The following is a 19,388-nucleotide window of genomic DNA, read 5'->3' on the forward strand; positions in this document are numbered from 1 at the left end:
TCTCCCTACGCTTCACCAAGCAACAACCCACTTTTATCATTCAGTCACACACCAACTCCTTCCATTTGACCGCAAACAACGAAGAGCGACTATTTCACCCGTATGACATTGATATTGAAACTGTTGTACCGTTGTAGTACCTATTCCTAAACCGATATCATTTATGGACCTTTAACCTTAGAAAGTTATTCCTCCTTAAAGAAGTACATGGGCATTGTTTTACTTACAAGGTCTTTTCAACTCAAGGTCATTAAAATATTCAAACTGACCGTTTTTTAGCGGGCTTTAAATATTGTTATCGGCATTTTATTAAATCTTGCCACTCTTAATCGACTTTAGTCTTCAATTATGATACAGGTAGTATGCCGCGATTGTTGCGTCGTATCGCACTCTGGCCACGCCCTCGCGAACGCCACCCGAGCCGCTACGGAACGCTCGCGGCAGTTGCGGGAGGCCTGCGACCGCGCCAAGCACGTACCGAACAATGTCGAGCGGGCGACGAGGATACTCAACGCACATGCTTTTGAAGTTGAGGTAATTGACCACACCATTTAGATTTTTCATCCACATAATGATGTATTTACATACTTACCTTTCATCTACGTGATTTACTTTCCTCCTCTAGTCCTTTACAGCAGTAATAATAAGTAAGAGTAGAACGTAGTCATTACTCTACGTCCTTTTCTTTCTTCTACGTCTTTTACGTTCCTATAACTCGTTTAATTTCTTCTTATTTACGTTCCTCTATGGCCTTTCCTAAGCAACACCATCAAAACATGATATATTCCAGTTGACTTTTCTGCAATCCCTCAATTAGTTTTGTTAAGAAAGTGGTTTTCATCTCATGTAGTAATATAAAATCCCTGGCAGAGTCAAGCAACCCGCGTGGAAGCCGAAATCAGGAGCTGGACGGAGGAGTACAAACGCGCTGTTGAGGCTCACGGACGAGCACTATGTACTGCAGCAGCTCGCGCCAGGAACACCTATCGCCAGCGACTTGAGGAGAAGACCAAGGATTTAGACGACAGAATCAATTTTGCGCACGAAGCTGTCAACTTTGCTGAAGAGGTATGTAAGATTTCTCCAAAAATCATGATCGTGGTTTCCTTGTTTGTCCGTCTTAGGTAATAGTTACGGCTATCAGCGTATCGTAAGTTCACTCTCTACTCTACGGCACCCTTCAAACCTAAGCAGAAATAGGGCTTGCACATAACTGTTTGGTGGAAGAAAAGGGTGTTCCAGTGGTACGTTACAGTGCAAAGGATCTTAGTAAGTGACCACTGGTGTCTATTCTCTAATATTAAAGATATTAGAAATTAATGTGACACCGGAGTAATTGCTGATACATTAGTGATGTTTCATTATGTATGTTGTGAATTGTGATGGTAACAATAGTTGCTTAAATGGAGTTATACTGATGCGATCTCGGATTTCATGATTTGGTGGAAAACTCCACATATCCGCAACTGTTGTTTTACGAGCCTTGTTCGTCTGTGTGAAGAAGAATTGACACGACGATCCAACAGCTTCTTTCAGAAGGCAAGGATGAGGAACTGTTGTCGCTGAGCGCACCAGTCCTCCGTCGCCTGGAGCGCCTCAAAGAGCTGCAGCGGTTAGCAGAGCCCCCGCGCTGCGAGCTACGCTTCGCCCCCGACGCCGCGCTCCCGGACTCCCATCTTGTGGGCAGGGTGCTCACACAGGCAGCAGACCCTGACAAATGTGTTCTGAATACAGAAGGTGCGAATATTACATTTATTTGTTGCCTCCGTGGTATTATTTTGCAAATATACGAAATACACAATGATATTTATTTGTAGAACTTACTGTTTACATATAATATATAGACCTTTAATACGAATAAAGTAGGTACTTATTTGTACTAGTTATTTTAGATAACAAAAATAATTAATAAACATTTTCGAAAATTCTACGATTTAATTATATTAAAGTATAGAAATATATAATATAGATAAAAAAGATTATTCGATTATTTATGATTTGAATCATTTGGTTAATACAGTAGTTGGCTGTACACCGTAATGGTCATGTATCGTCCAAGAAGCAATAAAAGATGTTTTACATAAAAATAACGACACTTTTTTGTTTTTATAAAATTGGAATATTTATTTCGTTAACAAATTTCATGTAGGTATATGGTACCTACATGAAATTTGGTAACATGGTATCTATAAAAAAACCATGTTGAAAGTGCAATGTACTCGTAGTAGCATCGGCAACAGTATGTAGCTATTAATCCTGAACTAATAGCTCCAACGATACAGGAAAAATAATATGTTGCACTTGCTTATAGGTTTCCAGGATCTGCAAGTCGACTGTCCACATGAAGCTATAATGGAGCTGCGAGACAGCAACGGTGAAAGGATCTGGTGTGGTGGTGAACAGGTAGTTACCAACTTTTATAACTCCATAAAGGTCTACCTAAATTACCTTAGTCCCTATGACTGTGGCTACTCAAGCGTACTATTAGAGCAAATTCCCTTATCTGCTTATCCACAATTCACATACAAATAATGACGGACCAGATAAATGTCAACTTTATCTTTCTCTCGATTCACAACACATACTCTTTCTCTTTCACTCGCCCCACTACAGATACTCTTTTTCTGTCACTCGCAGGGTGTATACAGGGTGTCCCAAAACTCAACGATAACCTGGTACCGGGCGAAAGGCCAAGGTATACCAGTTATGAAAAAAATAAGAAAAAAAATCTATATCACTTAGTCAAGCGATGACAGACATTTTTCGAAAATGTTAAAAATTTGACACCCTTTGTCGCTTTTTTAGGTACTGTGATCGCAATTTTCACAATTTTACAGTGATTTTTTTAATAATGTTATCTCAAATAACAGTGCTATTAATGGAACCCACAAATGAAAGTAATAATCATTGTTAACTAAGTAAAATAAATTAAATTTTGACGAGTTATGGTTTATAAAATTTATGTCAGTCAACTTTGACACTCTACGTTGGGAAAAAAATGTACTACACTACCTATGGCAAGTTTTTTTAAAAGATGGCCCATTTAGTCTAGATTTCAAAATAGTACAACACTTGCCACTTTTCTTGCCAATAAAACTGCTTTTTCGTATTTTTGCGAAAGTTACCCCAGGAGGAGGGTACCGGCTCTTGTAGAGCCGGAGAATCCCTCCCCGAGCATTCGCGCTCGGGCTGCCCCTCGTATTCTGGGGAGAGCACAGTACCGCGTATGTCACAGGACAAACAGGGCAGCAACACCACGGCACCCCGCTCCACGCTTAATGTGGACTTTTGTAACATCCGGGGAATTCACTCCAACTTAAACGCCGTCCACCACCACCTTGAGACGGCGCAGCCGGCCTTGTGTTTCCTTACGGAGACGCAGATATCTCGACCTAGCGATACGTCATATTTAACGTACCCCGGGTACAAAATTGAGCATAATTTCATGCCTCATGCCGGGGTATGTGTGTACGTTAGGGAGGATATCTGCTGTCGCCGTCTCGGCAATTTTGAGGGTAGGGGCCTGTCTACTCTCTGGCTCCGCGTAGATTTAGAGGACCGCGTCCGCATCTATGCGTGTGTCTACAGGTCCCATAGTGGTAACGCAGAAACGGATCACCTCATGGGCTGCGTTCAAGCGGCATTTGATGACGTGCTTGCTCAGATCCCCTCCACTGAAATCGTAGTCTTGGGTGATTTCAACGGGCACAATGCCGAATGGCTTGGATCACGTACCACAGACTACGCAGGGCGATCTGTGCATAATTTTGCATTGGCGTATGGTCTGTCCCAATTGGTTGAGTCGCCGACGCGGCTCCCGGATGTGGATAGCCACATGCCGTCCTTATTAGATCTTCTGCTGACTACACATCCCGATGGTTACCAGGTCTCTGTCGACGCCCCTCTCGGAACGTCCGACCATTGCCTGGTCAGGAGTGTAGTGCCTATCCGACGCCAACGTCGCAGACCACCAGCGACCCGCCGCGTTTGGCACTACAAGTCAGCAGATTGGGATAGGATGCGTTCCTTTTTTGCATCCTACCCTTGGGGCGGGGTTTGTTTCCTTTCAGATGATCCTAGTGCCTGCGCCGTTGCAGTAGCCGATGTGATACTGCAGGGCATGGATATTTTTATACCAAGCTCTGTAGTACCGATCGGTGGCAGATCACAGCCCTGGTTCGATGCGTCAGTTAAAGCAGCATCTGACTGCAAAAAACAGGCGTATCGAACTTGGGTTGCGGCGCTGGGCTCAAAGGATCCGAACTGCAAAGTTCTGAAGGGGAAATATAACCGTGCCTCCAGATTTTTTAAGCGGCAAATCGCCCGTGCGAAATCGAAGCACGTCGTCAAAATTGGCGAGCAGCTTTCCAGTTACCCGACCGGAACACGTAAGTTCTGGTCGTTGTCGAAAGCTGCTCTCGGTAACTTCAACCAGCCGTCCATGCCGCCGTTGCACATGAGGAATGACACCCTGGCCCATACGGCAAAAGAGAAAGCCGATCTCCTGTGCACTCTTTTTTCCTCCAACTCGACTCTTGACGACAACGGAAAAACACCGCCGACCATCCCGCGGTGTCAGAGCTCCATGCCTGAAGTACAGTTCCGACAGAAAACTGTTAGGCGAGCTCTGTTTTCGTTGGACGTCAGGAAGTCGAGCGGGCCGGATGGCATTTCTCCAATCGTGCTTAGAACGTGTGCCCCTGAGTTGACGCCGGTGCTAATGCGTTTATTCCGGCACTCTTATTCAAAAGGCGTAGTCCCTGATTCATGGAAGTCAGCCCTTGTCCATCCGATCCCAAAAAAAGGAGACAGTTCGGATCCGGCAAACTACAGGCCTATTGCTATTACCTCCCTACTCTCCAAAATTATGGAGAGCATAATTAACCGCCAGCTCTTGGTATACCTTGAGGGTCACCAGTTGATCAACGACCGGCAGTACGGCTTTCGCCATGGTCGGTCGACTGGCGATCTTCTGGTATACCTAACACACAGATGGGCGGCGGCTATTGAAAGCAAGGGGGAAGGCCTGGCAGTTGGTCTGGATATAGCGAAGGCCTTTGATCGTGTATGGCACAAGGCGCTCCTCGCAAAACTTCCATCATTTGGGCTTCCCGAGAGCTTATGCAAGTGGACCTCCAGCTTCCTCACTGGGCGCAGCATACAGGTCGTTATCGACGGTTATTGCTCGAATCCCAAGCCCGTGAACGTTGGAGTGCCCCAAGGCTGTGTGCTATCTCCCACGCTGTTTCTTCTGCATATCAATGATATGTTGGACACCGCCAACATGCATTGCTATGCAGACGACAGCACTGGTGATGCCGTATACACGGGCCATGCAGGTCTCTCTCGGGAAAACGTCGACCAGTGCCGGGTGAAACTTGTGTCTTCTATCGAGTCCTCTCTCGAGAAGGTCGCGGAATGGGGTAAGTTGAACCTTGTCCAATTTAACCCCCAGAAGACTCAAGTTTGCGCGTTTACCACTAAAAAAACCCCATTTGCCGTATCACCGCTCTTCGAGAACACTTCCCTTAAAGCCTCGCCTAGTATCGGAATACTGGGTCTCGAAATCTCGAGCAATTGCCAATTCCGTGGCCATCTGGAGGGCAAAGCCAAACTGGCTTCAAAGAAACTGGGCGTCATAAATAGAGCACGGCAATACTTCAAGCCGGCCCACATTCTAGCGCTCTACAAAGCGCAGGTCCGGCCTCACATGGAGTATTGCTGTCATCTCTGGTCTGGCGCACCCCAGTATCAGTTCGATCCATTTGACCGCGTGCAACGCAGAGCAGCTCGAATTGTCGGGGACCCAGTACTCTGTGAACGGCTGGATCACTTGGCGTTGCGTAGAGACGTCGCTTCATTGTGTGTCTTCTACCGCATTTATCACGGGGAGTGTTCCGAAGAGCTGTTCAACCTGATTCCTGCCGCCGAATTTCACCTTCGCACGACACGCCACAAGTTACGATATCATCCCCACCATCTGGATGTGTGGCGGTCCTCCACAGTGCGGTTTTCAAGGAGCTTTCTTCCTCGTACCACGAAGCTGTGGAATGAGCTTCCTTGTTCGGTGTTTTCGGGACGATACGACATGGGTACCTTCAAGAAAAGCGCGTACACCTTCCTTAAAGGCCGGCAACGCTCTTGTGATTCCTCTGGTATTGCAGGAGAGTGTGGGCGGCGGTGATCACTTAACACCAGGTGACCCGTACGCTCGTTTGTCCTCCTATTCCATAAAAAAAAAAAGGAACTCATGGAAAATTTAATCAAAATAAAACGGTAAATTATCGTAACACTTTATTATCCTAAAATTAAAGCAGATGCTCAAATTGTTTCCCTCCAGCACGAATACAAGCTCTGCATCGCCTCAGAAATGACCTGTTCACCAGTCTTGCAAATCTCCTCGCATTGATTTCTTCTGATGCTGCATCAATTTTTGGCGCAATTCTGTTATATTTTGAATTGGTTTTGAGTAGACCTTTTCTTTTATGCATCCCCAGTAAAAAAAATCTACTGGATTCAGGTCTGGGGACCGAGGGGGCCATGAAATTGGTCCAAGGCGTCCGATCCATTTACCGGGATATAATTCGTTTAAATATTCTCTTACAGGCCGGGCATAATGTGCTGGGCAACCATCTTGTTGATACCACATTTCTCTGTAGATGTTGAGTGGTACATCTTCTAGCAATGTCGGCAAATCATTTTGAAGAAAATGCAAGTAGGTGGCGCCATCTAAATTTTCAGTGAATTCAAATGGTCCAATTATTTGACCATTTAATATTCCTGTCCACATGTTGACTTTAAATTGGTATTGGAATCGATCCTCACGCATCAAATGCGGGTTTTCCGTATGCCAACTATGAAGGTTATGTAAGTTTAAATAACCATCTCTTTTAAATGTCGATTCGTCAGTCCACAAAACTTTATTTAGAAAGTCCGGATCTTCACGAATTTTCGCTAACATGGTTCTGCAGAAACCAACTCTGGGTGCGTGATCACGTGGTAACAAGCTCTGCACACGTTGTACATGGTAAGGATGAAAATCGTATCGTTTTAAAATTCGATGTGCGGTACTCTTCGCCACACCCGTTGCAATTTCAATCGAACGTACTGAGGTACTGGGGTCATTTTCAACTTCAGCGTCGTAGTTTCCTTGACGTCTCCCACCAGATGTACGAGCACTGGGTAATCGTCCTTCCGAGTATGATGCGTGCACATTTAGGAAGACACGATAATCTGGGTGCCGCTCCACATTCGGGTACCTCTCCCGATACAGTCGAGCTGCCGCAGAGGCATTACAATGGCATTCACCGTAGATAAGATGCATATTTGCATACTCTTGCGGTGTGTACAAATGCGGCATGTTGTTCACACACAGTTTGCACAGCACAAAGTCCAAAAAACAAAGCCAGAGTCGTCAAGTACGGATAGAGTATCAAGTCCAGGGTAACACAAGCCAAAGTCGATAGTACGAAAGTAACACGATTACGAGAGAAGCGCAGTAAACGAAGAAACGATGCGTACTAAATGTTATTGTTTAAATTTTATTATGAACGACTGATGAGTCGTTGTGAGTGAGACGGATAGTGACGTCTCGTTTTGACAAATACCATAACTACTATCCATTTCTTTTTATCATTTTTGTTCATTACAAACAATGGAGACTTCGAACTTTTCAAACAAAAGAATATCAGGTATTTTTTTTTACTGAGGGATCCCTACGCATATCATACGAAATAGCAGGTTTATTGGCAAGAAAAGTGGCAAGTGTTGTACTATTTTGAAATCTAGACTAAATGGGCCAACTTTTAAAAAAACTTGCCATAGGTAGTGTAGTACATTTTTTTTCCAACGTAGAGTGTCAAAGTTGACTGACATAAATTTTATAAACCATAACTCGTCAAAATTTAATTTATTTTACTTAGTTAACAATGATTATTACTTTCATTTGTGGGTTCCATTAATAGCACTGTTATTTGAGATAACATTATTAAAAAAATTACTGTAAAATTGTGAAAATTGCGATCACAGTACCTAAAAAAAGGGTGTCAAATTTTTAACATTTTCGAAAAATGTCTATCATCGCTTGACTAAGTGACATAGATTTTTTTTCTTATTTTTTTCATAACTGGTATACCTTGGCCTCTCGCCCGGTCCCAGGTTATCGTTGAGTTTTGGGACACCCTGTATAAGATTGACCAAATATTCGTATAGCGCTCTCGCGGGAAGTCTTAAGGATTGATTAAGGGTCCATTTTACTTTTCTATATTCTTGACGTGAGTTCAAAATTATGATCAGTATAGTTAGGCGTGAAAGCATAACTAACATACGATTTCGCATTTTAATATAAGTTAGGACATTATTATTAGTTAGTATTATTTTACATTTTTACCAGTGGCAATCCAGCCGGCATCCTGTGCAAAGGAGCCTCTACTTTGCACAGGATGCCGGCTAGATTATGGATACCACATCGGCGCCTAATTCTGCCATGAAGCAGTAAAGTGTACACATTTCGGTCCGAAGGGCGCCGTAGCTAGTGAAATTACTGGGCAAATAAGACTTAACATCTTATGTCTCAAGGTGACGAGCGCAATTGTAGTGCCGCTCAGAATGTTTGGGCTTTCCAAGAATCCTGAGCGACACTGCATCGTAATAGGTAGGGCGTATCAATTACCATCAGCTGAACGTCCTGCTCGTTTCGTACTTTATTTTCATAAAAAAAAAAAACAAGTTACTTTGTACGCAGGTATGCGGCTACTTCAGACGGCGAGACTCGAGCGCGCGGCCGGCCATAGCGCGCGTGTTGGACCGAGCAGACGGCTCGTATTCGCTCACATTTATCGCGCCCGCTCCCGGCGCTTACCTGCTGGCTGTCACGCTCAACAACACGCCCATCAAGGTACCAGAACAAAAGTTTTTTTTAAATAAATAGTTACCAAAACCGTAATTCAATACCGAAAACTGTTTTCGTTTCGGTATTTGAGAAACGCATACCAACACACCTCTTCACACACATTCAAAAGTGAATGGCGTGGATACATAGAGTAGAGAAAGAGATAGAAATCAACGCTGGCCATGAATACTGACATGAGAGAAAGTGACACAGAAGGCAACGTATCAGTGTGCGTGTATGTACCACATCAGTATGTGGGACCGCGCGACAGCTGTTACTCTTTATACTACTACTTACTATATCGTGTAACGGCGCTAAATCTGACGCTCTCGTGTAACGCTAAAAACTGACGCGTAGCACGGATAGCTTCGCTTTAATAACAGTAAGTGTTCACCCGTGGCAATACTGCCACCACGCCCATTTCTAACAAAAATAACGGTTTGAAGGAGCATGGTACAGAAGCAAATAAAAAATAAAGAATGGATTACTATCTGCAAAATAAGGACAAACTAAACGTATAATAGAAGGTTATATTAAAATTATATTATTATAAAACTATCTATGTAAGTAAAGACAACTGGTATGGTCAGCACAATTCACATGTACCTTCCTGACGTTGCGCTCTCATTGCAGAACAGTCCATTTCCATGCGCCGCACGCGTCGTTAAAGCTCACAGCGGAACATACCACTGCTGCGCGTTCTGCTCGTCGGGGGGGCGGCGTGACGTCACATGCGGGTGCGGATCCTCCATGGGGGGAGGCTACAAAGGTAACTGATAGATACTTACGCATTTCCACCTTTTCTTCATCTACAAAGGCAATTCTTACTAATTATGTACGGGATATCCCCCATGATATGGGGTTCGCATGTTGTAAATGTTCAAACAAAAGTATTACGATATTCAAAAGAATTGTTAAAAAACGTTTGTGTGGTAAAGGTTACTATAGCATAAATGAATTTCTTAATGATGCCACAGATTGGGAATGGAGCGACCGACCACAGGTAAAATAATAAGTTTAATTATACAATATTTCTTTGCAAACAAATTTTTGGATGACAAAAAAAAGCACGCTGAGTTTGTTGATCCCATTCTTCTCAGGTCTGAGGCATTATTTTTTGAAGGGGTGGTAGTTTTTGACTTTCAATAAGTGATGTCACATCCTATTTTGAAAAAAAAAATAAGTATATGAATTTTTTAAACTCTTATTTTAATTATAGGTTGTGGTCACGGCCACGACGGCTGGCCCGGAACCAGGCACTGGTCGTGTTGCGGCAACACCAGGCGGAAGTCGCCCTGTACCAGGCCTTCGCAGCAGCTGTACCAGTTCTCCTTATAACTTACATTATATACACCATTGGTACACGAGGATCTTAATATGTAAATGATAAAAATAAGTTTAGTTACCTAGAAAACTTAAGTCAGGTCAAAACACGAGAGCAAACATTATGCTGTGATGTAGGTAATACAAAGAAACTTGCAAAAAGATCATGCATTTACTTAATTCACATTAAAATTACAGGCACTCATAATTATTTTGGGAGTTAGTACTTACATATTATATTTGTTCCCTTGCCGTAGTGTGGGGCATATTTTTCAATAGGAGTAGGTACAAAGTCTTTGATAGATCGTACCTAAGTGATAATTTGTACTCATTTCCCCGTAAAGATATTAAATGATTAGGTATGTATTGTCTACCGAAATTTTGTTTGAAGGCCTTTTCCACATTACTAGAATTTTGATATTATTTTTTTATTTATGGTCACAAAATATGTTATGGTATTGGTATAGGGGAAACATATACTTATCCGTAAATTAAAATAAAATATTATAGTTAAGTTGTTGTTACGTTCAGTTGCATCACCTAATCTCAAAAGGTTTTTTATAAATTAAATTAACACGTTTTCTTTAAGAAGAAAAATATTACGTTTAAACATTTTACTTGCAACATACTTCATGTTTTTTTAAACAGCTAAAAATTTTTCTTTTATTAAAATATGTAGGTAGGTACATAATATGTTAAATGTATCGCTTTAAAAAATAATATATTATAGGTTAGTTATAATGTTCTTTTAGACTTTTTTTTATAGAAGTAGTGAAATAATATTATATTGTTGAATGTAATTTTTTATTGCCACAGTTTTGTGTGCATTTCTGTGATTAAAATGTTGCTATTAAACGATCTTTTCTTTATTTTATTCTAATGTATGTTAAATAGGTTTCTTTTATTTACTTATAATATTGACTTTTACATTGTCTTGGCCCAAACTAGGCATACGAGGGCGGCACTGAAAATTTCGGGAATCAGGGAAGTGACACAACATTACTATTTAAAAATGTATTTATTGCTTTTCGAAGCATTCTCCGCGAAATTTGGCACATTTTTCCATACGATGGAACCAATCATTGAAGCAAGCCGTTTTGTAGGCGTCCACAGCTTCTTCAGGTGATGAAAATCACTGACCACGCAATTTATTCCTTATTTATTCATACAATTTTTTTTTATGGTATTCGATTTTTAAAAGCAAAGAGTTTTCTATTAAAAAGATTTTAATTGGACAGGAACAGTGGAAATATTCCATTCCCGATAATTTTAGTGCAGCCAGCCCTCGTAGCCTGTACTATGGGTGTTATACGATATACTTACTTAAACATACATAAATACATATAAACATCCATGACTCGGAAACAAACATCCATATCCATCATATAAATATTTGCACCTACTGGGATTCGAACCCGGGACCTCTGTGGGTACTAAATTAACATAATGGAAGAATAAAAGGCGTCACCTACCGGTAAACCGGCGCTACGTCTAAAGCATTCAATTGTTTGTTGACCGTATCAGAGAGAATATCTCCTTTATCAAAAATACAGCAAGATTGAAAAGAAAAGCGAATCTACTGTAACTAATCGGTTGACAAGTCGTAAAGAGCAACGCTTCACTTCGCTTAAATCACTATAGAATTCGAAGATAAACTTAAAGAGAAAATAAAACAACGATACTGAAGTCAAATATAAATTTATTTACAAAAATATAACTTAATTGTAGTTTGCAACATACAAAATTGATTAAAATACTTGTTATAATATTAATAAGACTTTGAGAGCCGCGTACGTTATGGACCAAGGTAATTTCACGATGAGAAAACAGCCTTCACACATTCCATAATTTCACAAAATATTAATTGATTCATATCTAAAATATAATTCACGGCGAAACTTGTTAAGTAATATTGGTTGACATGGAGTATAAACCAACCGAGTAAAAATACCTAACATAAATTAATTTTGAAATTACCTTTATCTGACGTGAAATTTCATAGTAAAACTATTCGATTAATATAAAATTTTCTTGGAACGCTTTTTTCAAGAGTCATGGAGTCATGAAGATAAAATAATTAAGCCTGAACTATTTATTTATATGTAAACAAAGTACTTATTGTTCCAACACTAAGGGCTATATTTCACTGAGACAGTAAAGTAGATCCTGTAGATAATATATACCACTGGACTGTCGGCTGTCAATGTGCTTTTGTGCCTGTTTGATATTCGCCATTTTGGCGCTGTAGATCATAGCGAGAGTCTGCGGAAGTAAAACTATTGATGACAACCTCATCTAAACAAACATCGATAGGAAAACAATTTAAAAAAAGAAATGTGTACTTTATTACGTTCATTCCTGAAGTATAAATAACACGGAAAACGACCGAAATTAATCCAAATGCAAATAATATTACAGAGTACTATACGCTTGTCTCGCAGCCATTTGTATTACACGTCAAAATTAGTTCTCTGGATGCTCGCGAGTGGAGCTTTAAATAGACACAAAAAAATTGCTGTCAAACATATGGAACAGCCTGTCCAGTAGTATTTATAGAGGTCAGTGGGCGCAACCAGTCGCCGCAACCAACAAAATGTATACAGCTCTATAAAGAGTAACTATTCTGGCGTTTGATTGGTGGCGCGACCAGATCGGACGCGTCATTGTCATGAGTGTAGTCTGAATGGTTGAGCCACCGTGGTGTCCCGGTGAAATATAGCCGATCCAAGAATCAGCTATAGAAAATACTTATATAAAATGAAAATATATTAAACCAACATTAACAATAAACCACAAATCAGTGCTCAGAATTGGGAAACACATCACCGTATCACAGTAATTATCACAACAAAAATAAATTTATTTGTTTATTATTTCACCATGCAAACAAAGAATCTAATGAAATAATGTTACCCTCTAATGATGACTCTGCGTCACTATCTATTCGGTTGTGTCTGTTACATTATACATAGGCGGACAGAGACAATACAATAAACAGACACTTTTGAAAAATAAATTCCAGAAACCACTAAAGCGGAGAAAGATGAGAAGTGATGTGTTTTTGTTTCCGCTTTAGTGGGGTCCAGTTGTGTGTATTTCCCTTTGTTCTCAAACCGGGTATCGTGTTATTAACTTGTTGACCAGAAGGCCCACCATCAACTCTTAATTAGCGATTCAATTCTGATGTAGTTCAGTTTAGGTGCCTAAACTGAATTGCTAAGATTCGTACCATGAAGTGCCAATAACTGAATGGCGTTTGAATCGCTTATGGAAGATTGAACGTAATAAATTTGTCTGTGGTCCGCGGCGTGAGAAAGAGATGACGCCATTCATATCCTTTTATGTATGTTTTCAATATTTTTTTAAAGTTATTAACAAAACGATTCACTTTTCGCTAAGAAAGTAGCAACTTTTTTTGAATAGCTCACTTTGATACTTAAGCTATCCAGTTTGGGTTGAAATATTAGGTACGAATGAATGAACAAAGTGAAACAGTTCCGATTCAATTTCCGACTTGATTTGACGTCAACCTAAATTCGCTCACACTAATGACGCCGTGGTATGAAATAGCAAAGCAGTTAATTTTAGGTCGTCAAATGAATCGCAATAACAGTTCATGGTAGGCCCGCAGATCTTAATCGCGGTAAGGCTTGTATAGCAGGTTACAGGCCCAGCGCGGGCACCTGTCGGTAGGGCTGCGGCTCGGGGGCGCAGGCCTGCCTCACGCTCATCTCCCACGCGTTCAGTAGCTCCCCCACCGAACACCTCTTCGGTAATCTGCAATAAAGTAATACGATGTAATGTACCAAGCCGTGGCAATGAGCTAGTAAAAAAAAACCTGGTATGTACATATTCTGATCTATCATATCATTAACAATGGAGATTATTATTTTATTACCGACAGAATATTAAGAAGTCTCGCTAGTCTCATTTCAGCCGGAAAAAAAAGGTCTTCCGGTACGTAGTCGAGAACTTTACTGCCCCAACGGCCATCTGTCCGTCGAGCTATGTGCCCTGCTAATTGCCACTTCAGTATCGCAACCATCTGAGTTATGTCGGTGACTTTGGTACTCCTACGGATCCCCTTATTTCTAATTAGATCTCGTAAGTCGCTTAATAATGTACAGTTATGCTTTTTAGACTGCTAAAAACAACAATGATTTACAAAATTCTAGTACTAGACATTTACAGAAAATAAACCAGATATTTTTATTATTTTACCCTGGATACATCAACTTGTCCTTAGCCTGGAGCAAGCATATCGTTGAATTTTAGGACACATTATACACAATTTATTATTTTTTAAAGTGATAACCCTCACTTCTGGGATTAATTATACAAGGAGACACAACCTGACAGTTGATCAAGATTTACGACCCACGCGTAATCGAACGGGTGGCTCAGTTGGAAAGAGCGCTCGGACGGAACCTGAGAGGTCGCAGAGTCCAACATCGTTTATAAATTTTGTTTACCAATTAAATTTGCACATTATATATTTTATGTAAACACGTTTTTATGGGTACCACAACGGCGCCTTTTTCTGTCGTGAAGCAGTAATGTGTACTCCTACGGCTGCTCTTGAACACTGGATGGATGTTATTTAGAGAACGGTAGACCGTTTCTATATAGACCACAGCGCCTTAAAATGGTTCCTGTCTCTAAATAACCCTACGGGTAGAATAGCTCGCTGGGGTGTTCGACTATCCGCGTTTAACTTTGAACTAAAGCATCGTCGCGGCGTCGACAATGTCATGCCAGATGCCCTTTCAAGAGCTGTTCCTGTCAATGCTATAAATACTTCAGGATCCTATTCCACAACCAAGTCAAAACCAAATCTTGGTACCAAAATATTTATAATAATTGCATTAATGAACCTCAAAATTTCCCTAATTTTTTCATTAAAAATAATAGTTTATTTCGGCTTTCTAAAGATGAAAATAATAATTTAACTTCAGAATTTTCATGGAAAGAGGTAGTTCCGAGTGAGTTGAGAGAACAGGTAATCAACGAAAACCACTCTGACCCTAAGACTGGACATCTTGGTGTCTTCAAAACATATCGTCGACTTGCGTTACGCTATTTCTTACCAGGCATGCATCAGGATGTAGTGAAATTCGTCTGTTCGTGCCTCTCGTACAAAGCTCAGAACCATTTAACATTAGGAGAAATGGGTCGCCCTAAGCAATGTAGCCGACCATTTCAAATGATTTATATTGAACTAATGGGCCCTCTGCCTGTCAGTACAAAACAACATAGTTATATTTTAGTAGACATGTGTTGTTTTTCAAAATTTTGTTTAATCTTACCTTTAAGAGCTGCAACTTCTACTGCTGTCACTAAGATTCTAGAAGACTAAGTTATTTCAGATCACGGAGTCCCTCAAACCATCTTCTTGGAAATGGCAGTCAGTTTATTAGTAAAATCACCGAATCCCTTTTTAAGCAATATAACATTCCCAATATATTTTATACTCCTAAATACACACCTCAAGTGAATAGTGTCGAACGTTACAACCGGACAATTATAACTTGTATTTCCACGTTTGTGGAGGATGACCATCGCACTTGGGACACTTTTATTCCCAAGGTACAGTGCGCTATTGACAATTCGGTGAAAGAAGCAACTGGTTTTACCCTTCCTTTTTAGTATTCGGAAGAGAGTTAGTCACTTGTGGTACACACTACGTTGATAACGACCTGGGAGACGGCATTTTATTTTTACCCAGAGATTTGTATGCTGACAATTTGGGTTGCCTTTCCAACTTATTTTGAATCGTTCAGGCAAAACTCTGGCATGCACCACACCTCAGAAACTCGTATCATTATAATCTTCGTAGAAAACCGTCTGAATTTAACGTAGGGTATATCGTTATGAAACGAGAAAAAAATCTCCCTTTTGTTTTAGCAGATATGTCAAGAAAGAATTTAGGCACCTGGCATATCAAAGATTTAAAATAAATAATTTAATACTTTTTTCTTAAGAGGATTTTAATTTTTTTTTAATAATAAAATCCTTTCGTAACGAGGGGGGTATTGTAACGTTGAAACTACATTACATATGTTATTTTACATAAAACAATCAAATAAAAAAAACCTAATACTTAACATAAAAAGTACTCATTTCTTTCGTTAGTACTTTTGTGCGCGAGCGTAGCTTACAACAGCGAGTTTTTGCTATTCACAAAAATTGCCTCGCTCGCGTCACCCGTCGCCCGGCTATCGCCATACCACAGCTGCGCTCGGTAACAGCAACACGCTATTGTATGTGCATGTACTTATCACGTTTGCGGTACTATACATTACAGGGTCTGTCGTAAATAATGGATAATCCCATAAGTGGAGGTAACCCCGATGTCAGGCTACAATAAAATCTAGTTTTTACGTCAGTTTTACCAACAGTGTAAAAATGATGCATACTTTTAAATTTTTTTCAAAATTTTTGCTCCTTTGATCATTCAATCGGTTGCCATTTCTTTAAAATTAGGTATTTTTGTGTATTTTTTTTGGCATCGTACTCCTAAAGACTTGTTTTATTAAATTTAATTACATTTATAGCCGTTGTTATCGTAAAATATTATTAAAACTAACATTTTAAGTAATTTATTTCCGTTTTTTTGTAATTACTTGTAGATTTGACCCTTGATTGTGAAAAAAAAAATATGGTGCTATAGCTGCCCATTATCTTAAAAACATGGCTAGTATGTGAAGATTCTAAAAAGGTATGATAGTGGGTACCTTAGCAAATAATATTAGCTCCAGGAGCAAAAGAACTAAGCTAGGTCGGGATTTCAATTTCTCAAGTAATGTCATAATTTTCGTGATTCAAGCTATAACACACCAAGACATGATTTTATTCCATTAAGAATGCAATTTTAATCTAAATAGTATCTAATCATCTGTTAATTTGCATTCGTAAAAAATACATGCGACGATGTGTAACCAGTTACTACAAGTTTATTCCAAATTCAAAGGGATCTTCAGGTAAAAAAACAACAAAGACGGTTATACAAAGGCCTCCTAAAGCAAAGTCTTTAGGAGTACGATGCCAAAAAAATACACAAAAATACCTAATTTTAAAGAAATGGCAACCGATTGAATGATCAAAGGAGCAAAAATTTAGAAAAAAACTAAAAGTATGCATCATTTTTACACTGTTGGTAAAACTGACGTAAAAACTAGATTTTATTTTATATATATTTTGATTAGTTGTCGTCTTAACATAATATAAAAAAAAACTCTTTACCCCGATTGGGTAAGTGTTGGACACGTGTTAATATTAATTATCTACACCCATGCTTTAAATCCTCTATTAAAGATTCTAAAACAGTAAGCTTCGCCCGTGCGAAGTCTAAGCAGGTCGTCAAAATCGGCGAGCAGCTTTCCAGTTACCCGACCGGAACACGCAAGTTCTGGTCGTTGTCGAAAGCTGCTCTTGGTAACTTCAGCCAGCCGTCCATGCCGCCGTTGCACATGAGGAATGACACCCTGGCCCATACGGCAAAAGGGAAAGCCGATCTCTTGTGCACTCTTTTCGCCTCCAACTCGACTCTTGACGACAACGGAAAAACACCGCCGACCATCCCGCGGTGTCAGAGCTCTATGCCTGAAGTACAGTTCAGACAGAAAACTGTTAGGCGAGCTCTGTTTTCGTTGGACGTCAGGAAGTCGAGCGGGCCGGATGGCATTTCTCCAATCGTGCTTAGAACATGTGCTCCTGAGTTGCCGCCGGTGCTAACGCATTTATTCCGGCACTCTTATTCCACAAGCGTAGTCCCTGACTCATGGAAGTCAGCCCTTGTCCATCCGATCCAAAAAAAAGGAGACAGTTTGGATCCGGCAAACTACAGGTCTATTGCCATTACCTCCCTGCTCTCCAAAATCATGAATCTATGGAGAGCATAACTAGCCGACAGCTTTTAGTATACCTAGAGGGTCACCAGTTGATCAACGACCGGACCGACAGAACGGCTTTCGCCATGGTCGGTCGGCAGGAGATCTTCTGGTATACCTAACACATAGATGGGCGGCGGCTATCGAAAGCAAGGGGGAAGGCCTGGCAGTTAGCCTGGATATAGCGAAGGCCTTTGATCGTGTATGGCACAAGGCGCTCTCAAAACTCCCACCATTTGGGCTTCCCGAGAGCTTGTGCAAGTAAACCTCCAGCTTCCTCACTGGGCGCAGCATACAGGTCGTTGTCGACGGATATTGCTCGAACCCGAAGCCCGTGAATGCTGGAGTGCCCCAAGGCTGTGTGCTATCTCCCACGCTGTTTCTTCTGCATATCAATGATATGCTGGACACCTCCAACATTCATTGCTATGCAGACGACAGCACTGGTGATTCCGTATACATGGGCCATGCAGGTCTCTCTCGGGAAATCGTAGACCAGTGCCGGGAGAAACTTGTGTCTTCTATCGAGTCCTCTCTTGATAAGGTCGCGGAATGGAGTAAATTGAACCTTGTCCAATTTAACCCCCAGAAGACTCAAGTTTGCGCGTTTACCACTAAAAAAATCCCATTTGTCGTATCACCGCTCTTCGACAACACTTTCCTTAAAGCCGCGCCTAGTATCGGAATACTGGGTCTCGAAATCTTGAGCGATTGCCAATTTCGTCATTTGGAGGGCAAAGCCAAATTGGCTTCGAAGAAACTGGGCGTCATTAATAGAGCACGGCAATACTTCAAACCGGCCCCACATATTAGCGCTCTACAAAGCGCAGGTCCGGCCACACATGGAGTATTGCTTTCATCTCTGGTCTGGCGCACCCCAGTATCATTACCGCATTTATCACGGGGAGTGTTCCGAAGAGCTGTTTAACCTGATTCCTGCCGCCGCATTCCACCTTCGACGACACGCCACAAGTTAGGATATTATCCTCACCATCTGGATGTGTGGCGCTCCTCCACAGTGCGGTTTTCAAGGAGCTTTCTTCCACGTACTACAAAGCTGTGGAATGAGCTTCCTTATAAGGTATGAGGACGATACGACATGGGTACTTTCAAAAAATGCGCGTACACTTTCCTTAAAGGCCGGCAACGGTCCTGTGATTCCTCTGGTGTTGCAAGAGATTGTGGGCGGCGGTGATCACTTAACAACAGGTGACCCGTACGCTCGTTTGTCCTCCTATTCCATAAAAAAAAAATGTAACACTGACCGGGCGCAGCGTGCGTCCATG

General features: G+C 41.1%; 2 protein-coding genes across 2 annotated transcripts in view; one reads left to right on the forward strand and one right to left on the reverse strand.

Moving 5' to 3' along the window:
• LOC126979891 (tripartite motif-containing protein 45) overlaps positions 1–11,061 on the forward strand; it is a 36,278-nt gene extending 25,217 nt beyond the window's left edge. Inside the window, exons 5-11 of the mRNA XM_050829469.1 lie at positions 358–534; positions 871–1,068; positions 1,527–1,737; positions 2,312–2,403; positions 8,744–8,896; positions 9,524–9,659; positions 10,110–11,061. Of these exons, the coding sequence (XP_050685426.1) occupies positions 358–534; positions 871–1,068; positions 1,527–1,737; positions 2,312–2,403; positions 8,744–8,896; positions 9,524–9,659; positions 10,110–10,228 (1,086 nt within the window). The 3' untranslated portion in view covers positions 10,229–11,061. The remainder of the gene's footprint in view (positions 1–357; positions 535–870; positions 1,069–1,526; positions 1,738–2,311; positions 2,404–8,743; positions 8,897–9,523; positions 9,660–10,109) is intronic.
• Positions 11,062–11,894: 833 nt separating this feature from the next.
• Positions 11,895–19,388, reverse strand: part of LOC126979884 (mediator of RNA polymerase II transcription subunit 15) — a 29,055-nt gene continuing 21,561 nt past the window's right edge. Inside the window, exon 11 of the mRNA XM_050829455.1 lies at positions 11,895–13,990. Within this exon, the coding sequence (XP_050685412.1) occupies positions 13,876–13,990 (115 nt within the window). The 3' untranslated portion in view covers positions 11,895–13,875. The remainder of the gene's footprint in view (positions 13,991–19,388) is intronic.

Source organism: Leptidea sinapis, chromosome 4 (genome assembly GCF_905404315.1).
Source record: "Leptidea sinapis chromosome 4, ilLepSina1.1, whole genome shotgun sequence".
NCBI classification, from domain to species: Eukaryota; Metazoa; Arthropoda; class Insecta; order Lepidoptera; family Pieridae; genus Leptidea; species Leptidea sinapis.